The following is a 21336-nucleotide window of genomic DNA, read 5'->3' on the forward strand; positions in this document are numbered from 1 at the left end:
AAAAGGATAAGTCAACACATATCAGTTATAACCATCAATGTTAATGGTCTCAATTTGGTCAAAAGACACAGACTGGCACACCGGGTCAAGAAGCAAGATCCAACAATATGCAGCATTAAAAACATATTTAATTCAATCAGAAATTCATAGACCGAAAGTCAAAGGATGGGAAATAATACTCCATGCAATAGGAACCCAGAAAAAAGCAGGGGCAGCTATTCTATTGGCAGACAAAGTAAATTTCAAGCCAAGAGTGATTGAGACAGAGGAGGAGGTCACTACATCCTTGTAAAGGGAACAAACCAAGAGGAAGAGATAACAATCATAAAAATATATGTAACAAATACCAGTGCACCAAACTATATAAAATAATTACTAATGGACATGAAAAATTAAATAAGCCCTATTACAATTGTATTGGGAGATCTCAATAATTCCACTGTCACAAACAGACAGACAAACTAGACAAAAAAATTAAATAATGAAATATTAGAGCTGAATCAAACTTTTGAACAAATGGACTTAGTAGAAGTCTAGAGTGTTCCACTCCACAACATTAGAATGCACGTTCTCCTCAGCTGCATATAGGACATTCACCAAAACAGACCATATACTGGCTCATAAAACATGCGTAAGTAAATGCAAAGGAAGTGAAATTATCCCATGCATACTGTCAGACCAAAGTGCAATGAAATTGGAAATCCATGCCAGAGGAAACCATAAGAACTTCATAAACACATGGAAATTAAATGGTATCCTATTGAACAATCAATGGGTCACAGATGAAATTAAAGAAATTAGACAGGTTTTACAGTGGAATGATAACAACAATACAACATACAGAACTTGTGAGACACAATGAAAGCAGCCCTAAGAGGGAAATTTATAGCAGGAAATAACCATATCAGGAAACAGAGCAAACACACATAAATAACTTAATATTGAACCTCAAACTTCTAGAAAAAGAAGAGCAGGTGAAACCAAAAGCTCTTACAAAGGAAGAAATTATAAAGATACAGAGCAGAAATTAACACACTGGAGACTGAAAAAAAATACAATCAATGAAACTAAGAGCTGGTTCTTTGAAAGATTAAATAAAATTGACAAACCCTAGCCAATCTTGCTCAAAAAAAAAAAGGAAAGACAAAACTCAAATCTGTGCAATTAGGAATGAAAAGGGTGAAATCACAACAGGCCCTGCAGAAATCCAGAAGATCATCTATACCTACTTTGAAAACTTGTATTCTAACAAGATGGAAAACACAGAAGAAATGGACAGATTCCTAGATCCATGAATTACAAAGCTGAATCAAGAAGATATAAAAACCCTACGTAACCCAGTATCAGTAAATGAAACCGAAGATAATCAAAAACCTATCAACAAAGAAAAGTCAATGCCCTTATGCTTATGGATTCATTGCTGATTTTTACAAGAAATTTAGAGGAGACCAAATACCACTACTTCTCAAACTCTTTAATAAAACTGAATGGGAAGCAATACTACCAAATTCATTCCTGGAAGCAAGCATTACCCTGATACCAAAACCAGAGAAGGACTTAACTAAGAAAGAGAATTACAGGCCAGATTCCCTAATTAACATTGATACAAAAATCCTTAGTAAGATATTGGCAAACAGATCCCAGCAAATCATCAAGAAGATAGTACACCATGATCAAGTGGGATTCGTCCCAGTGACACAGGGATGATTCAACATACATAAATCCATAAATATATTAACAAAGCCAAAGACAAAAATCATACAATCATCTCAATAGATGCAGAAAAAGCTTTTGACAAAGTCCAACACCCATTCATGATAAAAATCCTATAAAATACTGGAATAGATGGCTTTTATCTCAATCTGATAAAAGCCATCTATGACAAACCAACAGCCAACATCACACTAAATGGACAAAAAGTGAATGCTTTCACTCTAAAATCAGGAACAAGCCAAGGATGCCCACTGTCTCCACTCTTATTCAAAACATGGTCCTGGCAACTTTAGCTAAAACAATTAGATAAGAGAAAGAAATAAAAGGAATAAAGATAGGAAAGGAAGAAGTTAACTTACCAACTTTTGCAGATGATATGATACTTTACTTAGAAAACTCCCAAGACTCCACCAAAAGACTTCTACATTTAATAAGCAAATTCAGTCACATAGCTGATTACAAAGTCAACACTCAAAAATCAATAGCCTACTGTATGTGAATAACAAACTCACTGATAAATAAATCAGGGAAACAATACATTTTACAATAGCATCCAAAAAAAGAAAAGAAATACGCAGGAGACAATCTAACAAAGGATGTGAAAGACCTCTACATTGAAAACTATAGTACTCTGAAAAAAGAGATTGAAGAGGGTATCAGAAAATGAAAAGACATCCCTTGCTCTTGGGAAGGAAGAACAAATATAGTGAAAATGGCCATATTTCCAAAATTGTTATATAGATTCAATGTAATCCCAATCAAAATTCCAATAGCATATCTTACAGAATTAGGGGGGCAAAATCCTAAAATTCATCTGGACCCAAAAGAGCAAAGGCAAATCCTGGGCAACAAAGAAAAGACAGGGGGCATCACAATCCCTGACTTGAAATTATGCTATAAAGCTACTGTGATAAGAAGTGTGGTACTGGCAAAAAAGCAGACCTAAAGAACATTGGAACAGAGTAGAAGATGCAGAAAAAAACTCCACAGTTGTCAACTTTATCTCTGACAAAGGTGCCAAACATATTCACTGGAAGAAACATAGCCTCTTTAATAAATGGTTCTGGAGATACTGATGCTAAAGATTAAAAATCAGACCCATATCTTTTTACCTTATACTAAGCTGTAAAATCAGAATGGATCAAATTCTCAATATTAAAACAGAACCATTAAAATCCTGGAAGATATATTAGATAAAACTCTTAAAGACACTGGCAAAGACACACTACTGAATAGCTTTTGCACAGAAAGAGAAACCACCAACATAGTGAAGACACTATCCACAACCTGGGATAAACTGTTTGCCAGCTGTTTCTCAGAAAAAGGATTACTACTGAAAACATGTAAAGAACTTGAAAAAAATCAGTCCTCCCAGATTTAAAAGACCCAGTCCTAAAATGGGCATCTGAGATGAATACACATTTCTCAGATCAAGGAATACAAACAGCAAATAAATGTGAAAAAATGTTGAACATCATTGGTCTTTTGAGAAACGCAAATTAAAACAACACTGATATTCTACCTCACCCCAGAAAGAATGGTTACTACCAGGAAATTAAGCAAGCACAATGCTGGACAGGCTGTGGGGAAAAAAGAACCCTTCTCCACTGTTATTGGGAATGCAGACTGGTGTTAACCACTGTGGTAATCAGTGTGGAGATTGCTCAAAAAAGTAGGATTGGAAGTCTCATTTAACCCAGTTATTCCAGTTCCGGGTATCTCCCCAAAAGAATTAAAAACTTCATATCACAGTGATATATGTGCATTTATGTTTATAGCAGCACAGTTTATAATAGCCAGATCTTGGAAATAACCTAAATGCCCATAGACTTAGGGATGGATAAAAAAAGAGGCGGTATTTTTATACAATGAGGTACCACTCAGCCATAATGAAGGATACACTAGACACTTTTATAGTTAAATGGATGCATCTTGAGAATACTCATTAGTGAGATAAATAAGATACACATGTGTAAACATCGTATTGTTTCATTAGTGTGAGAAGCTGGAAGAAAAAACATGTATATGTCTATGTATATAAAACTAATAGTTAAGATAGTTATACTATTGATTTCTCTGAGTTCACTGACGTGGAAGATTTGTGCTGGTATTGTTTGGACAATTGAATGCAGATGTCTTGTACTCTGGTTGAATGATTCAGGGATGCGCAATGTGTGTACCATTGTTGTCCCTTGATTAATGTGTTCTGAAATGTGGCTGTTGCTTTTTTTTTGTCCTTTTTTCTTGTTTTTATCCCTGAAATAAAATGGACTTGGGGGGGAGTATAAATAGTCACTTAATACATGAAAAAATGTTCAACACTGCCAGCCATTACAGAAATGGAAACTGAAATAACACTGAGATTCCATCTTACTCCAGAAAGAACAGCTAGTATCAAGAAATCAAAAAATAACATATGCTAGCGAGGCTAGGGAGGAAAAGGAATCCTCCTGTATTGTCGATAGGAATGTAAGGTAGTACCACTACTAAGGAAATCACTATGGAGATGTCTCAAAGATACTCCAACAGGAAATTCCGTTTGACTCAGCTATTCCCCTTCAAGATATCCTCCCAAGATTTAAAGACATATTACAGACATACATGCACCTGCATGTGTAACAGCACAACTTGTAATAGCTAAATCTTGGAAGAAGCCTATGCACCTGCCAGTGTATAAATAGACAAAAGAAAATGTGATATGTATATATAATGGAGTACTCTACCATAAAGAAGAATAAACTTAAGTCATTTGTAGGAAAATAGATGTATTGTAAGGCTGTAAGGTTAGGGGGTTGGGGATTTAGCTCAGCAGCATAAGCACCTGCCTTGCAAGCAGGCGGTCATGAGTTCGATCCCTGGTACCGATAAAAAATGAAAAAGACAAAAAAAAAAAAAAAAAAAGACTGTAAGGTTAAGTAAAATAAATCAGATGTGCAAACCTAAACATCACAATTTCTCATATACAAGAAACCCAAAATAAAAATAAATTAAAGAGCAAAATAAAAGACAATAGGAATCAAAGACATAAATCTTTTGCGAAAAAGGGGACCAACAGATGGAGGGAAGAGAATAGGAGGAAGAGAAGGAGATCAAAAAAATAATTAAGATGTGTTATATACATGCACCAGCTCCTCATGATGAATATAATCATTATGTACTGTGAACATGCTCTAATAAAATAAAAATTAAAGACTAAAACTAAAACACAAAAGTAAAACAAAACAAAACTATATAAGCTCCCAACCAAAAAGGTTATTCTGTAGAGGAGATGCATATATAAAAGAAAATTTCTGGAGAAACCTTACGACTACTGAAAGAGAAGTACAAAGTCCAAAGAAATAAGAACTTATACTATATTTTGCTATTTGTCTGCTAAAGAAGAGGGAGAAAGAAGATATTAAAGAAGATATGCTTATATACATATAATAATTGAGAACACTGGATTGGGTTTTTAAAGACTTGGATTTTAGACTCCTAAAGGATAGGGAACCAAGAGCAACTCACTCAACCTTTCCTGGCCTCCAACTGCTCAAAGAGAAATGAAAGAAATGGACTACAAGAAGTCTATGCTTTTGTATAACCATCTTATTATCATTCTATAAAATGTTATTCTCCATAAAGTACAACCCAGAAATAATATGCAAAGGAGCCGTATGTGGGACCACTCAAATACACTCCATTTTTATCTACAAAAGAAACAATTTCCTAATTTAAAAATCAAAGGTTGAGCCAGGCATAGTGGCTCACGCCTGTAATTCCAGCACTTAGGAGGCTGAGGTAGGAGGCTCTTTGTGAATTCAAGACCAGCCTGGGCTACAAAATGAGCTCAAGGTTAGTCTGAACTGCACAGAGAGACCTTGTCTCAAAAAGACCAAAAAAAAATCAAAAGTTTCTAAATGAGCAAAATTCCTTCAAAATTGAATGACCACAAAAAACACCAGATTAAAAAAATAAATAATAACAACACTAAATTATTTGTAAAAATAAGCAACATTTACTGTTTATGTACCAGCACTGTGCTAAAACATCTCAACTTTTGCCTCATTTATCCTTCTACTAGTCCTAAGTAAGAGTGTTGCTAGTTCTCCAATTTTATTTTTATTTTATTCATATTATTATTAACATTTTTTGCTTTTTTGAGACACAGTCTTGCTGCATATCTCAGCTGGCCTTGAAGTTGTATTAATCATCCTGCTTCTATTACCATTCTCAGGTTTTTAATTCTCCAATTTTACAGATGAAGAATCTGACAACAATGTGACTCACTTAGCAAACTTAAACCTAGACTATCTAACCACAAAGCCCACACACCACTCCAGTGATTACCAGATGTACAAGATGTATGGTAATTTTAGCATATAAATAGTGGCAAAGAAACCTACTTGTATAAAATTACTACAAAAATGAATAATAAACTAGGCTGAGGGAGAAGTTAGGGAGTACTACTACTAAGAGGACTGACAGCCAAGGGTTCACTTGGGAATAGTCACTGTTTCACAAAGACTTACTGAACTGATTTCCTGCTGTGACTCTTGAAGGTGTTGTTGAAGAGGTTCTAGTTGAGCTTTTCCTGACTCCACACTCTCCTCCAATTCTGCTGTTTCTTGTTGTAGGCGACTCAGCTCTTCCCTTGCTTTGGCCAGTTCTTCCTCATAAGTCGAGATCTGTGATTCCTGACTAGTTATTTCAGCTTTCAAAGATGAGATCTGTAATATTAAAAAGAATACCATGAAATGGATTTAAAGAAGAGATATCATTAAAATGTTCTATGATGCAATACATGTATTTGTTCACTAGTTTGCTGTTTTCAATGTATGTTTCTGGTAACTTGCCTAGATGAGTAACTAGAGGAGAAAGTTGAGAGGGGAAAGTTGAAGGCACAGATACCACACTTCAACCCTTTCTACTAAATAGTGTCCTATTTCTACTAAAGAGGGCCTGAAATTTCTGATGAACCTGACTCCATCTCTCTTACATGGCCGACTGCTGATCAGATAGCCACTGGAGAACAACAACAAGCAGAGAATTTTTTCATAGTAAGCCAGTAAAAGCAACTAATAGACAGACACAGGCAGCAGTAAACAGATATTACCAACTGGGCCTCTTCAGCACATTTCTTTCTGACTTCTTTGAGTTGCTCTTCTAGCTGGGCTTTCTGCTCATCCAGTTCATCAAGAAGTTCCTGTACTTGCTGCTTTTGGGCCTGTAGTTTTTGCAGGTTAACATTCTCCCTTTGAACTTCATCTTGAAGATCCTGAAATACAAGAAAAGTAACAGATTTCTTCTTTCTGCGGGTAGAGAGAGGTTAATTTTTAAGTCTAATAAAGGAAAATAAAGTTTATTAATTTGCTGTGTTGGCAGACTAAAGCACACATAGCTTTACACACAATCTTCACTTAAAGATCTCATCCTTAGATTTTAGATTCAGATATTCAATTTGCTTACTCTAATCTGCACTTGGATGTCTAACAACTTTCTCTAACATGTGAAAAACAGAACTCATAATCTTTCTCTCAAAATCAGCTTTAACTTCAAACTTCCCTCTCTCAGTTCCTCTGATCAAACAAACAAAAAAACACAGCCTCTTCTTTGACTCCCCATTTCTCTACATCTTATTTTCAACCTGTCAGCAAATCCTGATGTTACTTCCTTCAAATGACATTCAGAAATGAACCACTGTTTTTTCCAGTATTGATGAAAGTCACTTTTATCTTTTCCCTGGACTGCTTGCCTTCCAACTACTGAAGCTGCTTCCACTCATGCTACCCTTTTTGTGTATTTTCAGTACCTAAGCCATTACTGACAGCTTAGGTCAAGTATCACATGTTCTCATTTGCATGAAGATGTGAGAAAGGTGGTTTCAGAAAAGAATAAAACAGTGGCTAATAGATCCTAGGAAAGTATAGGGGAGAAAGAAGGGAGGAGAAGAAAACAAATGGGATGCAGCTGGTAAGGGAAATAACTGCTAACATTTTATAGTACAATAGGATAACCATGGTTGATGATAATTGATGATAACTAAATATTTCAAAATACCTAGCAGAGATGTTCTTAGCATAAAGAGGTAACTGACATGCCAATTACACTAATCTGATCATTACACATTGTATCCACGTACATGTCACACTGTACCCTAAAAATATGCTGATGTGTCAATTAAAAATAAAGTCATGAAAATAAAAAAATATTTAAAAATGAAATAAAGTAAAAGTAGCAGACAAAGTAAAACCAGAAACAACTTTTGTCGAATCAAGTCATTTCTCTATTCAAAACCATGCAATGGCTCTCCATCTCACTGCAAAAACTCAAGTCCTGATAAGGCCCTTACAAGATCCCATCTCCAAGCAGCACTTCCTACCATCTCTTCCTGCTATCTCAGCCACAATGACACCTTTGCAGCTCCTCAGACATAGCAGCTATGTGCCCCCTCAAGATCTTCTGCTTATTATCCTTTTTTTTTTAAGTAACTTCCTCCCCCAGGTATCCAGCTCCACTCTGCTCTGCAGTTGCATTCTCAGGGAATGGTCCTGACCACCACAACTACTTCCTCCTGACTCCTAATTTTCCCTTAACTATAGCATGTTTCAGTTATTTTCTGTAACCATTTTACTAATATAGTTCACAATTACCTAAGCATATAATGTAATAGTTTTCAGTGTACTTGGATAATTGTGCTATCATCACCTCAAACCATTTTGGAATATTTTCAAGCCATCTTCAAAAAGCTTCACCTATGACTACATGAAGCTTTGCGGGAGCACCTAGATACAAGCCATTATAGATGGACAAGTTATCATCAGCAGTGTATTCAAACCAAGTCACTGACTCCAATTGGAAGTCTTAAGCACCATCCTATATACTGTTTGTAGATGAAATGCATCACATATATGCATGCTACTACTTTCCAAATATACATAGATGCTTTGTGACTAAATAAAACACTGAACAATACTTTCATACATTAATTGCTTTTTTATTTTCTCAATCAGCTTAACTGCCTGAAACTATCAAGCTGTTTTGTTCTAAAAAATTCCTTTAGAAATGCCAACACAATAGAAAATTGTGAAAGACTCCTCTCATGTTCTTTGTGGTCACCATTTCACAATGGTGAACTCTAGTATTTTGTATTAATTTAATGGCATGCCTAAATGTTTTTTATGCCTAACTTTTTAAAAAATCAAATATAACAGAGAAGGATGCTACTGATAGAGTGGATGGAATGTTGGTCAAGTTCAGATATATGCCTGGGATAGGGTGAGGGGGTGCAGAGGTTGGCATTGATGCAGAAGAATCACCCAGAGCAGAGTAAGTGTGGATAAAGTCAAGTTTTGTGTTTATGGAGTCCAACAAGGCCTTCACTTTATCAAGTATTTTTTCAAGTTTGGAAAGCCAGGCATTGATGTCTGCAATCTGTGCAGATTTTGGTAGTGCCTCCGCTGCTTTAAGTACTGCATCAACTTTTATTTTATTTTGTTTTGCTTTTTTTGGTGGGGGAGTACCAGGGACTGAACTCCTGACTGTGCGCTTGTAACGCAGGCTTATGCTACTGAGCTAAATCCCTGTGGGTACTACATCAACTTTGGTGTCCATCTCATGCAGTTTTGAGTATGATGTCCTTCATTATTTATACCATCTCACCAAATCCAGAGGTTCTCTTGGTTAAAAGTGCAACAAGAGCATCATAAGCACTGGTAGAATCTAGTCATTTGACCAGACCTATTTCTACCTCCGGCTCTAGTATTTGGTCTGGGTCTGCCTCAATCACACTCTGGACCTATGCTTTTATGTTTAACTTTTTTTTTTTTTTTTTGGTCTTTTTTGAGACAGGGTCTCGCTATGCAGTTCAGCCTGACCTTGAGCTCACTTTGTAGCCCCGGCTGGTCTCGAACTTGCAATGACCTTCCCACTTCAGCCTCCCGGAGTGTTGGGATTATAGGCATGAGCCACCACACCCGGCTCTATGCTTAACTTTTTAACCTTGCCTAAACTATTAACAGATCCATCCCTGAATATGAATATAGCTTTAGATATGCACATAGTACCAGCCTTCAACAAACCCATGCTGCAAAAATACAATGACTTAGATATCTATGTTACATAGTCTAATGACTTCAGGTTCATCTTTGATGTTCTCTCTCCATTTATGTACATCTTAAAAAGTCTGTCTTAAAAATCTTTTTTTAAGCTTTTCATCAAGTTACTCTTGTTTTCATTGTTCCTTTGACTATAACTGACATCATTTTCTTACTCCAAATGTCCAATAATAAAGTTGGACACCTAGTTGCAAGGCAGGTTTCTTTAGTCACTGTTACTTTAAAAACATAAGATGGTTTCCTCCTGAGAATTTTAAAATCTGGATCCTGAATTCTTCTATTATTTTCTTTCCCTGATATCCGTCTGTCACTTAGCTTCTTAATTCTTCTTCTTTTGCCATTAGACAATGTATTTTAATGTCCTTGTGCCTTTCATGAGTTGTTTTCTCTGTCTTCAATGTCCTTATAAATTACCACTGTCTAGAAAATTATTCATTTTTAAAGCCCAGCCCAAATAAATCACCTCTGGTCTATATTTTTTTTTTTAATTTTACTTAAGGAGGAAAAAAAAAAAAACCAGAAAAAAGGTACAAGTTATACAGAATTTCAGAAAAAAAAAAGTAGGAAATCACTACTTAAGAGATTACATATTGTCATCTTAGAAATAGTTGTTCAAGTTACAAAATTAAAGCATATAAAGTAGACATTCAAACAGTGAGACTGCAAACAGTTCTGTCTAATGATCCAACAAAACTCAGTAATATGGTTATCTATCTTATACACTTAAATATACATGCAGTTATATCCTTTAGAGCACTTTCTTTTCCTCTCTTTTTTACAATGACAATTACACATTTTGGGTTTTATTACTACCACAGTTCTTATTACTTTTTTTTAAGAGAATAAAACCAAATGTGACATAACAAAACAGAGTCAGTCAAATCAAAAGGATGGACATAATATATAACGTAAAAACAGAATACAAGGTGATCAACAATGGTTACCATAATGCCTCTTGCTATCTTAAAAAGAACTGCCTATATCATCAGTTATAATAAAATTGAACAAAACAGTAAAAAACAAAACCAATAAAACCAAAACACTGGAGGACTTCTCTCCTCTGGTCTACTACGGCCCTCCTTCACCTGTACTCTTATGGCTGTCTGTTCCTAAGCTCTACTGTCACATTACCAACCTGTATGATGGTTACCTCTAACTTACAAACTGCTGAAGGGCAAAGCTCATGCTTCATTCTTCTTTGCTTTTCCAAAACCTAATGTAATTTGTATCACATTTTATTAACGAAGACATGATTACAACTTTCATAAAATTTAGTATTCGACAGAAACTTAAGGGGAAACATGCCTCAAACTAACAGAAAGGACTAATGTTCTTTTAACATCATGTGAAAAGATTTCTTCTGCATTTAATGGACTTAAATATTAATAGTAGCTTCAGACAATTTTTTTAAAAAATCTAAATAATACCTATAAATCCATACTCTTCAGTATTTTTATAGTTTATAGACTAAAGCATTCGGACATTTAAATTCATGATTATACGAAAATAATCTGTGTTATGTCACTGCAGCATATACATTTTCTTGTGCTTTTAAGTTTGTATGTTTGTTTTTTTGCTTTGTATTTTATGCTACTCTTACCTTTAGGAAGGCAGAAAAAGTTTTATCTTAACATAGTATAGTTCTTCCTTGGTATCTGGTATGTGAGAGGAATTGGTTAGTCCCCCAGTGGATACTGAAATCTATGGATGCTCAAGTCCTTTATACGACCTAGGTACACCCTCTTGTAACTTTTAAATTGTCTCTAAATTACTTATAAAACCTAATTAGTCATGCTTCATTTTATTGCACTTTATTTTATTTTACTAAATTTCACAAAGACTGTTTTTTGCAAATTGAAGGCCTGTGAAAACTCTTGAGTCCAGCAAGTCTCCTGGTATCATTTTTCAAATAGTATACTTTCACTTTGTGTCTTAGTGTCACACTTTGGTAAATCTTACAATATTTCAACAATATATTACCAAATATAGTGAAGAAGATATGTGTGTGTGTTGGCTACTTTTCTCATTGTTGAGACAAAAATATTCAACACCCCAAGTTAAAGGAGGAAAGGTTTATTTGGCTCACAGTCTGTAGAGATAAGGGAGGGAGACAAGGCAGAGGGACATCCCAGAGGAGAAACAGTTAACTGCAGGCAGAAGGCAGCAAGAGACCAGCAACAGGCAGAGACCCTCTTTCTGTCCCTTATATCCTATCTAGGTTACCCAGCCTTAGGGCAAGTGACACTCATACCCAGGATGGGGCAGCCTTAATCCTACCAATACACCATGAATCAATCCCATTATCACATCCTTAATCTAAGCATCACACATCCTAGATTCAGCCACCTATGATCACATGAGGCTTTGGGGGGAGATTAAGACACAAACCATAACAGTATGATGCAAGGCACAATTTCTAAGCTCAAAGAGACCATAATATCAGGTGAAAGATAACTTAAGTAAACAAATAAACATACAGACCAAGCTAGCCCTGTAAACAGAAGCAGACAACCATGCCTCTGGAAATTCCACAGAAGGAAATGGGGAAATTTTAGAAGTAGGGGGATCTGAGCTGGCCCTCAAGGCATGGGTGCACATAATCAAGTAAAAAAAATATATTACAGATTGCAGCAACAAAACCTACAATAGGAGTAAGAAAGAAAAGGTGTATGGTACACAGTTCAAAGTCATAGTAGGAGTAAAGTCTGTAGTTCATCTTGTTTTCTACCTCCAAAATATCTATGAGGTACCACATCCTACCTCATTTAGAATAGCAGTAGGTAGCAAAAAAATTTTCACAAGTTAGTCATGACACTAAAATTAGGAAGCAAGGTAAGAAAGAACAGAGTAAACACTTATAATTTGGTTAAATTTTTAGATGTTGAGAAGAGTGACTCCAGTGAGAAAGAAAAACACTGATAAAATAGTTAAGCTCAAAAATGAACCCAATTTTCTTTAACAAGAAAATACTCATTTTAAACATACTGACTTTGAAATGATAAACACCAAATTAATTAACTGAGATAGAGAATTGGCTTTTACAGGAACTGAAGTTTAATAAATATTTGGGAGTCCTCAGCATGGGAACAAGACGGAAAGGAGTATGGAAGAGGAAGGAAAGAGACACATACATGCACACATACACACAACAGCCAAGCATGGTGGTGCACACCTGTAATTACAATTCTTGGGAGGCTAATGCAGGAGGATCACTGTGAGTTCAAGGTCAGCCTGTACTACACAGCAAGACCCTGTCTCAAAAACACCAAAAAAACCTAAATACCAACAACAACAAAAACTAAATCTTCATTGCACATTGCTTTGTGTTACCAGGTGTGGTGATCCATGCCTATAATTTCGTTATTTAGAAGGCTGAGGCAGGAGGATGGCCAGGTCTGGGACTATGGGTTTGTGTGCTGTACTTGCCCTGGTGCAGATAGCCTACATACAATATAAGAGAGGGAAAGCAGTTTGCTCTCTCCTCCCCTTCTGCTCTTTCAGTTGATGTGGACTAAAACCCTCAACTGTGTTAAATAATCCTTTCCTTCCTTAATTTTCAGCATCCAGTATTTTGTCTCAGCACTAAGAGAAAAGTAACCAACTCAGAAGAAAATAGCACAAGAAAGGAGTAACAAACAGGAAGATCAACATATCTGTTCTTAAAGACTGCTGGCCACGGAAGAAAAAACACATTTGAAACACTTAAACAACAGACTGTTTAGTGTTGGTAAAAAGACAGAAAGGAAAAACTGGCCACAAAAAGCAACACAGGAAGGGAAAAATAGAGTGGTGCCTAAAATGACAGCAACAGCCCAAAAAGGTTCCCTCTATCCCTCCCTCCTCGACTCCTTTCCTGTCCCTTTCTCCATTATACCAGGGGTTGAATCAGGTAAGCATGCTAGGCAAGAGTTCTACATTCCCAGCCCTTTTCTTATTTTTATTTTTGAGACAGAGTCTTGCTAAGTTGCCCAGGTACTGTCCTTAAACTTCATGCCTGAACCTCTCGAGTGCTTGAAGTTACAGACGTACATCACTGCACCAGCTCGATTATCTCATTACACCACCTCTAAAGTGTTTGGTACTTTTATCCCATGCCATAGAAGAGAAAACTAAACCTTAGAGTGGTTAAATTACTTACTTAAGATCACAAATCTAGGAACTGGCAGAGCTAAGAACTGAGTTGCTGCTACGAACCTCTGCAAAACTAAAGAATACCTCATATAAAGGTAAATCCCTAAATAATTGTTAACTAGTCAGAAGAAAAATATTAATAAGATTGTACGTAGGCAGTTTAAGATAAAAAAGAACGTGGGATTATCTTCTCTTACAATAAAAAATCTCAAACCATAAACATCTGAGATAAAATGGCCTTTCACAAAGTTCGCTATTTGGCATTGGGCCTGTTTTTAAAAGCAGAATTAAAAACTAGTCATCATTTTATGAAATAAAATTTTAAAAAAATTTTAAATAGAAATCTTGAGCCAGGATTGGTGGTACATGCCTGTAATCTCAGCACTTAGGAGGCTAAGACAGGAGGATCACCATAAATTCAATTTATGTAGCCAACCTGGGTTACATAGTGAGTTCAAGATTAGTCTTAAATGCATACCAAGGATCTGTCTCAAAAAACTAAAAACTAAAAACAAAACAAAAAAATTTTTCTTGAAAAATTTTCAAGCTGAGAGATCATGGGGATGAAGATGGGAAATGAAAATTTAGAAATTAAGTACTGACAATTCTAAAAGTAAAGTAAGGCAAAGCACCCAAATACAAAGTAAAAAGCTTGGCTAGTGGGGTAGCTCAGCAGGACAGCTCCTGGCCAGCATGCACAAGGTCCTAGTAGTTAAACCCCAACACCAAACGAAAGAATAAGCCAACAAAAAAACCTCAAGTCCTTTGATTTTAAAAGTTTTGTTTCTGTTTCTGAGTATATATAATCATTATTTGTGAATCTGTTAAAACAGAGAAAAACAATACACTGAGAAAAGTCAAGTGTGGATTAAGCAGATTCATAGGCCCAAGTCCTTTTACTTCCCAATCCCCATTAGCACCTCCATTAGAAGAAAAGAGGCAGCAAATTAAATTCTGCCATTTAATAGCACTAGTAAAATGCCCTTTGCCAGAGAAATCAGAAAATAAGTATTGAGAATTGAAATTATGTATTTTAACTGTCCATTTTCTACATTGCCTATGCCTCATCACGGCATAGGCAAATCAGTTAATTCAGTAAGTAATAAAGTTAACTCATTAAGTAATGTCATTACCATTTTTGGTTAAGATGTTTTATGCTTCAGAGGATTGAAAATCATCACAAAAAATGAAGTTTTAATTCCTGTACATGGTAAGCATCGTCACTCTTAGTCTAGCATCTTATTACAACTGATACTATAAAGACATTTGTATTGGAATAAAATGAATAATGAAATCTACTAACCAAAGCTTTAATTACCCTACTTTACTTTTCAATGAATTTAGTGTCAATAATTACTATTTGAGCTTTACTAAGCATACTGCAACATTGCTTATAGTACTCTCTGCATAAAAATTCAGTAATTTGTACTCCTATGCCAACCATGTATTTTGGATTTCACAAAGGTTAAATATATAGCTATTACCACAAGGAACAAGAGGTGTATCACAGAGAAATTATGATTGGCAACAAAACTTTTACAATTATAAGAAACCAAATATTAAAAGATAACCAACCCATTTAGCTTGAAAAAAACAATGTAAATTTTAGTGGTCTTTAGTGGCTACTTAAATCCCCATCTTCAAAAAACGAAGTAGAGAAAAACCAACAGGCAGATCTACTCAAATAACAAAGTACTGTCTATCACAAGAACTTAAGAAGGCAGGTAGTTTAGGAGATAGGGTCTCACTGTGTAGTCCAGGCTGGTCTTGAACTCATTATGTAGCCCAGGCTGCTCTCAAACTCTCAGCGATCATCTTGCCTCACACTCTTAAGTGCTGAGATTACAGGCATGCATCACCACACCTGGCAAACCTATGTACTTTAAAATAGTAACTGGGTAAATTTTGCCACTGAGACTGTATCAGTAACTATACATATATTTCTTCAGAGGGAGAAAATTCTGTAGATTTTATCTTTCATTCTCAAATTATTTTCAGCAATAAATGTTTAAAGTCAATGATTCTTTTGTATTTAAGAGATTTAGAAACTACACAAAAATAATGTAATTAGATAAATTTTCCTATACCTAATCTCACTATCAGAAAGAACAATAAATTGATGATCTCTTGACTTTTGCATTGCTTTTAGGAAAATTTCAGTAAATATAATAAATGCATCCATCTTATCAGAGATCAACTACCAAAAAAGAAGCTTCTCTGGTTTCTCCAGCCCTTCGGCAAATCGTTTTCTCCACCTCACATAATGTACCTGACAGACAATTTCTACTGAATGTACCACATCAAAATAAAACAATGGGTCTAACACATTGGACCTTTTGCCTATTTAAAACTACTAGTACAAGCAGGAATAGCCAACATACAAATAACACAATCAAAATGCCCATCCATGCACTCTTACTGATAGCTGCTATCAGTGCTTGCACATCCAATCTCCTATGATGTGCTAGTGTAGCATTCAGGAAATGGTACCCAATAACTCGGCCACATGCATTGCTTATTGCTTAAAATAAAACACTGCCCAATTTCCTAGTTTTTAGTGTTTGAAATATCCTATGTTATATTGTTTCCTGAACAAAAAAGTTTTATTATCTTTTCTGTTTGTGAAATGAAATTACTTAACACAACACATAGGTGAAAATGAATTAAATTTCTTTAAGTCAAAGTTAAGATATTGTGGCTCCTAAGTAATTCATAAAGTGTTATTTTAAATTATTCCATATCATCTACCACCCTATCAGTATTATAAGAAACAGTCTTTGAAAATATTAGGTCTCCTAGCTAACAAAATCTCACATGGATGAAAAAGCAATTTGGTTTTTCATGATGATGATAATGATATAATGATCTCATTTAATTTTAATGGTATAATAATATTTGCATTAAGTCAAAGTTAGCTTCAATAATACAATATGCAAATAAATGTCATTTAAAAATTACTTTCAAAACTAGAAATCTAGGCTGAAAAATACTGCTTTCTCATTGCAGTGTAACCTTTTAGGCCAGAATTCAAAGCAAAAATAATGATGTTATAAAAGATAAACATTTATATCATACAAATATGAGGTATTTCCTAGACTTAATACCATATCCATCAAATAATAAATGATTCTATACGTTTAAAGCAAATATTCCTAAATCAGAAATAAAATAGTCCATTTTATAGCACACTTACCTGAACCTCACTTGTTCTCTGTTTAACAGTATCTTCTTTCTCCTTAAGGTCCTTTTCCACATTATTCTTTTCCCTAGAAGACCAGCAAACAATGCAAGAATATTTGAGAACATCAGCTACAGCTGGTATCGTTATCCATCCTCCTAATCCTGAATCGCTTTTTAAATACATAGTGAAACATTCAATAATTAAATGAAGGGCAGATATTTCTACCCTCTTTTAATTATTTATGGAGTAGAAATCAATATAGACTTTGTAAAAAAAAAATCACCTCCTCACTAATATGTGGTGAAAAGAGAATAGATTTAAAAAAGAAAGAGAAAAATAATCAATGAAACACTCTAGTTTTACTGATCTCACTGTTGCTATGGAAATACTGCCCAATGAAAACTGCTGGTGAAGAAAAGGAGGGGTTGCATCAGCTCTGAAAGCTTTAACCCTTAAATATCACTGTCAAATCAAATGAAAATGGCTAACAGAAACAGTGAAGAATATTAAAGAAAAAGTCATTTATTGAAGTGTTAACTTCCCCTTAGTTCACCAGTGTAAATCAATTTTAGAATGCAACAACATAGAGAAAATACAAAGGATTGTTAGCATAGGTAATTTGTTCTACCAAATACCACATGTACTCAAAAAAGCTATTTTGGAATCACCTACTAACACAACTAATCAAGCATGTAAAATAATGTACACTACATTTAAAAAGGATTTACAGTAGTATTTATTTCTTCTCAGATTAAACACATGGGGTTCTATTTTTACTTTGAAATATCGTTATCTAATTTCTTACATGCTTTGATCAGACCTAGGTTCCTACAAATGAATCTTAAGCAACCTTAGATTCAGAAATAAAAGATATTTCTTTTGATGTAAGAAATTTAAGTGCCCATGTTTACCAAAATCTACGTCCTCTCTCTCTCTCTCTGTCTCTCTCTCTCTCTGTCTCTCTCTCTCTCACACACACACACACACACACACACACACACACACACACACAGAGCTCCCATCCCTTTCTATTCTACAAAAGGAGAGAAAAAGCCATAAAATTCTGCATGGGGGAAGGGTTTTTATAATAACACGGAGAGAAAAGGGTAGCATTTAAGAAGCCCTCCAGTCAGTATTGCAGAGTTTCTCCTTAAAGCTTCAATACTATATTTCAGTTTCTATCTTAGACATAGCCAAATGTTAAGCTCAGGCTCCATTTAGCTCTAGCACAAAGGAAAGTGAGACATGTAAACAAAAAAGAGAGAATTTAGGGGCTAAGCTGTATGCTTATTTCTATTTTTCACTTTTTTAGGTGATATTTTAAATGCAGACATTTTAAAATCAATTGTTTTGGCTATGCAGGTACAATGATCTTAAGATTCATGTAGAAGGGGGAAAAAAGCACATAAAGCTACTTGTGTATTGTTACTTTCAAAGACTTGAGACAGCCGAGCAGCCATTTGTCAAGTGGGTTGCAATGTGGGTCTCGATGTCTTGGAGATTTTAAACAGTCCCTTACCATGCGAATCATTGTTGCAGCCCATTCCTTCCATCCTTCAATTACTTATTATAATACAAAGTCCATCCCCCACCTCCAATCCTTAGCAAATTAAATAAAATTCAAAAGTAGAAAAGCACAAAGAAAAAAATTAAAATACCATGTAAATTCTGCAAGCTCAATCTTTGAAAATTTTTTTCCTCTATGTGAGCAGATGAATGTTTTCAATCCTGCTGCAGTGTGTCAGAAATAAGTCACATGAAAATCTAGCCCCCTCCCTCTAGCCCAAATCCTCAGAGGCTTTCCACACAAGGTCAATGTCAGTTGGGCTCCATTTCAGACAAAAGATAGTAAGGACAGGAAACTGCCACAGTGTCATTGATCAGCGCTGCACACCACTGTGGGTGTGCATGTCTCAGTTCTTCCTGCTCTACCGCTAGCTCCTGTCTCAAAGCTGTATGTTCACAAGGCCCAGAAAACACTGGCTGCCTGAAGGCAGCGAGCTGACTTAAAGCAGCCACAGCAGAAGAGCACAGGAAGGCAGCACACTTGAGGAGAAAAGGACTCAGCTCCAGCCAGCAAACATAGTCCACATCTGAGTAAAATGGAGGAAACCTTTAAATTTCCTTGGGTAGGGTAGGAAGTTAGCAGCAGTGATGTCTCCATACATACCCCAAAGACCACGCCTAATTAAATACAGGAATCTTTAGGCATTCAGTACTAATTCTTCTAATACAGAGATCAATGAAATTTAGCTTTCAATCATGCTTATGTCATAAAATTCTGGCCTCATAGTTAAAATAAAGCACTATAACATATTTCTCAAAAGAAAATGTTCAGTTATGTCCCTGTCTATAACAGACATCTGCTCTATTTCAGAGTGAAAATGAAATAATTTTCTCACTGACTTAGATTATAATTTCAGAGATGCCAAATTGCTGGTCTGTTGTTTCCTAATGGCTCTTAACTTCTGTAACTACCTTCTCATTTCAGGCAAGTAAAAGCATCTAAATATAAATTTAGGTACATAAAAGATACTTGCCCTATATGCTCCCCTCTTTTGAACAATATGCCTTTTGAAAAGGAGATGGATGCATAACCAATATAAAGCATTTTAATATCAATTAATTTAAAGCTTAATTCTTTCAAAGATCTTTGCAAAATAAATAGTATTTATACGTAGCTTCCCAAGGAGCCCACCAATATACGTAGATATGAAAGATGTAAGGTAATTTTCTTTTCTTTTCTATTTTTTTTCTTTTCTTTGTTACCAGAGATCGAACCCATGACCTATTGCTTGCCCCGCAGGCACCTACGCTGCTAAGCTAAATCCTTGGCTGAGATTTTTCAAAAATAAGTATACGAGCGTCTTACTCCCACACCTTAAATGTTGTAACAGGAAAAACTACTGCTTTCATCTTAGTAACTTCCAGAAAAGGAAAAACTAAATTATTCTAATCTCCCTCTATTTTAAACTATCTCTATGGCCCTGTGCACTCCCCAAATGCTTGAGTATCCTGAGGAATTCACAAGTGCCAAAGCTGTAAAGAGAACCAGGTGCTATGTACTATATGACACATACATGTAGGGAGGCTGAGGCAGAAAGACTGCTTGAAAGCTCAAGTTCTAGACCATCCTAGTTAAAATGGAGAGATTCTCCACTCCAAAAAAAAAAAATTAAGTTGGATATGGCAGTGCATGCCAGTAGTTCCAACTACTTATATTTAAGGCCAGCCTAGGCAATTTACTAGACCTTGTCTTAAAATAAAAACAATTAGGGATATAGCTCAATGGTAGGGCTCATTTTTAGCATGAGCGAGACCCAGCTATTTCAAAAGGTCAGATTCCATGTAGCCCACTATCTAAACTACCAAAAGGCAAGGTCTAAGTTTTCAGAAGCCTAAGGTTGACAACATAAACCTAATATGAGGTAGTCAAAAGCTATTTACAGTAACAGGCCGAGGAACCCTGAATCCATGTAATTCACTTCCATTTTCCCAGGCTCTGTTATGAGGAGAAGAGTGAAGTCATCTGTCTCAATTTTGATACAATTCCAGCATTACTATGGAGAAAAGATTAAATTACCTTCAAAGTCCTTCACAGATACACAGTTTTATGTTTTTTTCTGAACATAAGCATCAACTGCTTTCTAACTAGAAAATACTAAAAACTAGGGGGAAAAAAACAGTAAAAACCAAAAACCACTGGAAACGAGAAAGCTGTGAAAACTCACAAAGCTATATTTTTCAATCTTGAGACTTATTTATAATCTTTCTCGTACACATTTAACCCTAAGAATGTTTTTTATTATTAAACAGCTTTATTGGCAATCTCTTACTAGCAAACACAGAGAAGTATGTTATTCTCATTATGTAGTCTTTCCAAATGCCAACTGAAGACTACATAATGAGAATAAATTACATGCAGCAACAAAATGAGCAAAAAGTAGAGACCTAGATTCTCATCTGACTCTGCCATGAAACAGTTTTTCTACCTCTGATTATGTCATTTAACCTTTCCGAGTCCTCATCTTAGTTTTCATCCATCAATGCTAATATTTCTATTATCTTAGGCTTGGAAGGTGAAATGTACAAGATATAATTAGGAAAAAAAAAGGCTTTAGATTCAAATATTTATTTTATTGAGAATTCTAAATAATAGAATAATTTTCAAATTTGTAAAAGAGACATAATTACAATAAAGGTTAGAAAACAATCTAA

The 21336-nt window shown here is 35.3% G+C and overlaps 1 protein-coding gene across 5 annotated transcripts in view; it reads right to left on the bottom strand.

Annotated features, from left to right (window-relative positions):
• The window catches only part of Eps15 (epidermal growth factor receptor pathway substrate 15), a 170439-nt gene that overhangs the window by 43086 nt on the left and 106017 nt on the right, over nt 1-21336 (bottom strand). For all 5 annotated transcript variants that reach the window (XM_003463059.5, XM_063236498.1, XM_023562055.2 and 2 more), the window contains 3 exons: nt 17131-17203; nt 6806-6967; nt 6222-6419 (listed from right to left, as the gene is read on the bottom strand). In XM_003463059.5, coding sequence (XP_003463107.2) covers nt 6222-6419; nt 6806-6967; nt 17131-17203 — 433 coding nt within the window. The remainder of the gene's footprint in view (nt 1-6221; nt 6420-6805; nt 6968-17130; nt 17204-21336) is intronic.

The sequence above is a fragment of the Cavia porcellus genome, unplaced genomic scaffold (assembly GCF_034190915.1).
Source record: "Cavia porcellus strain 051 isolate PalLab524CR breed Dunkin Hartley unplaced genomic scaffold, mCavPor4.1 scaffold_25, whole genome shotgun sequence".
Classification (NCBI taxonomy): Eukaryota; Metazoa; Chordata; class Mammalia; order Rodentia; family Caviidae; genus Cavia; species Cavia porcellus.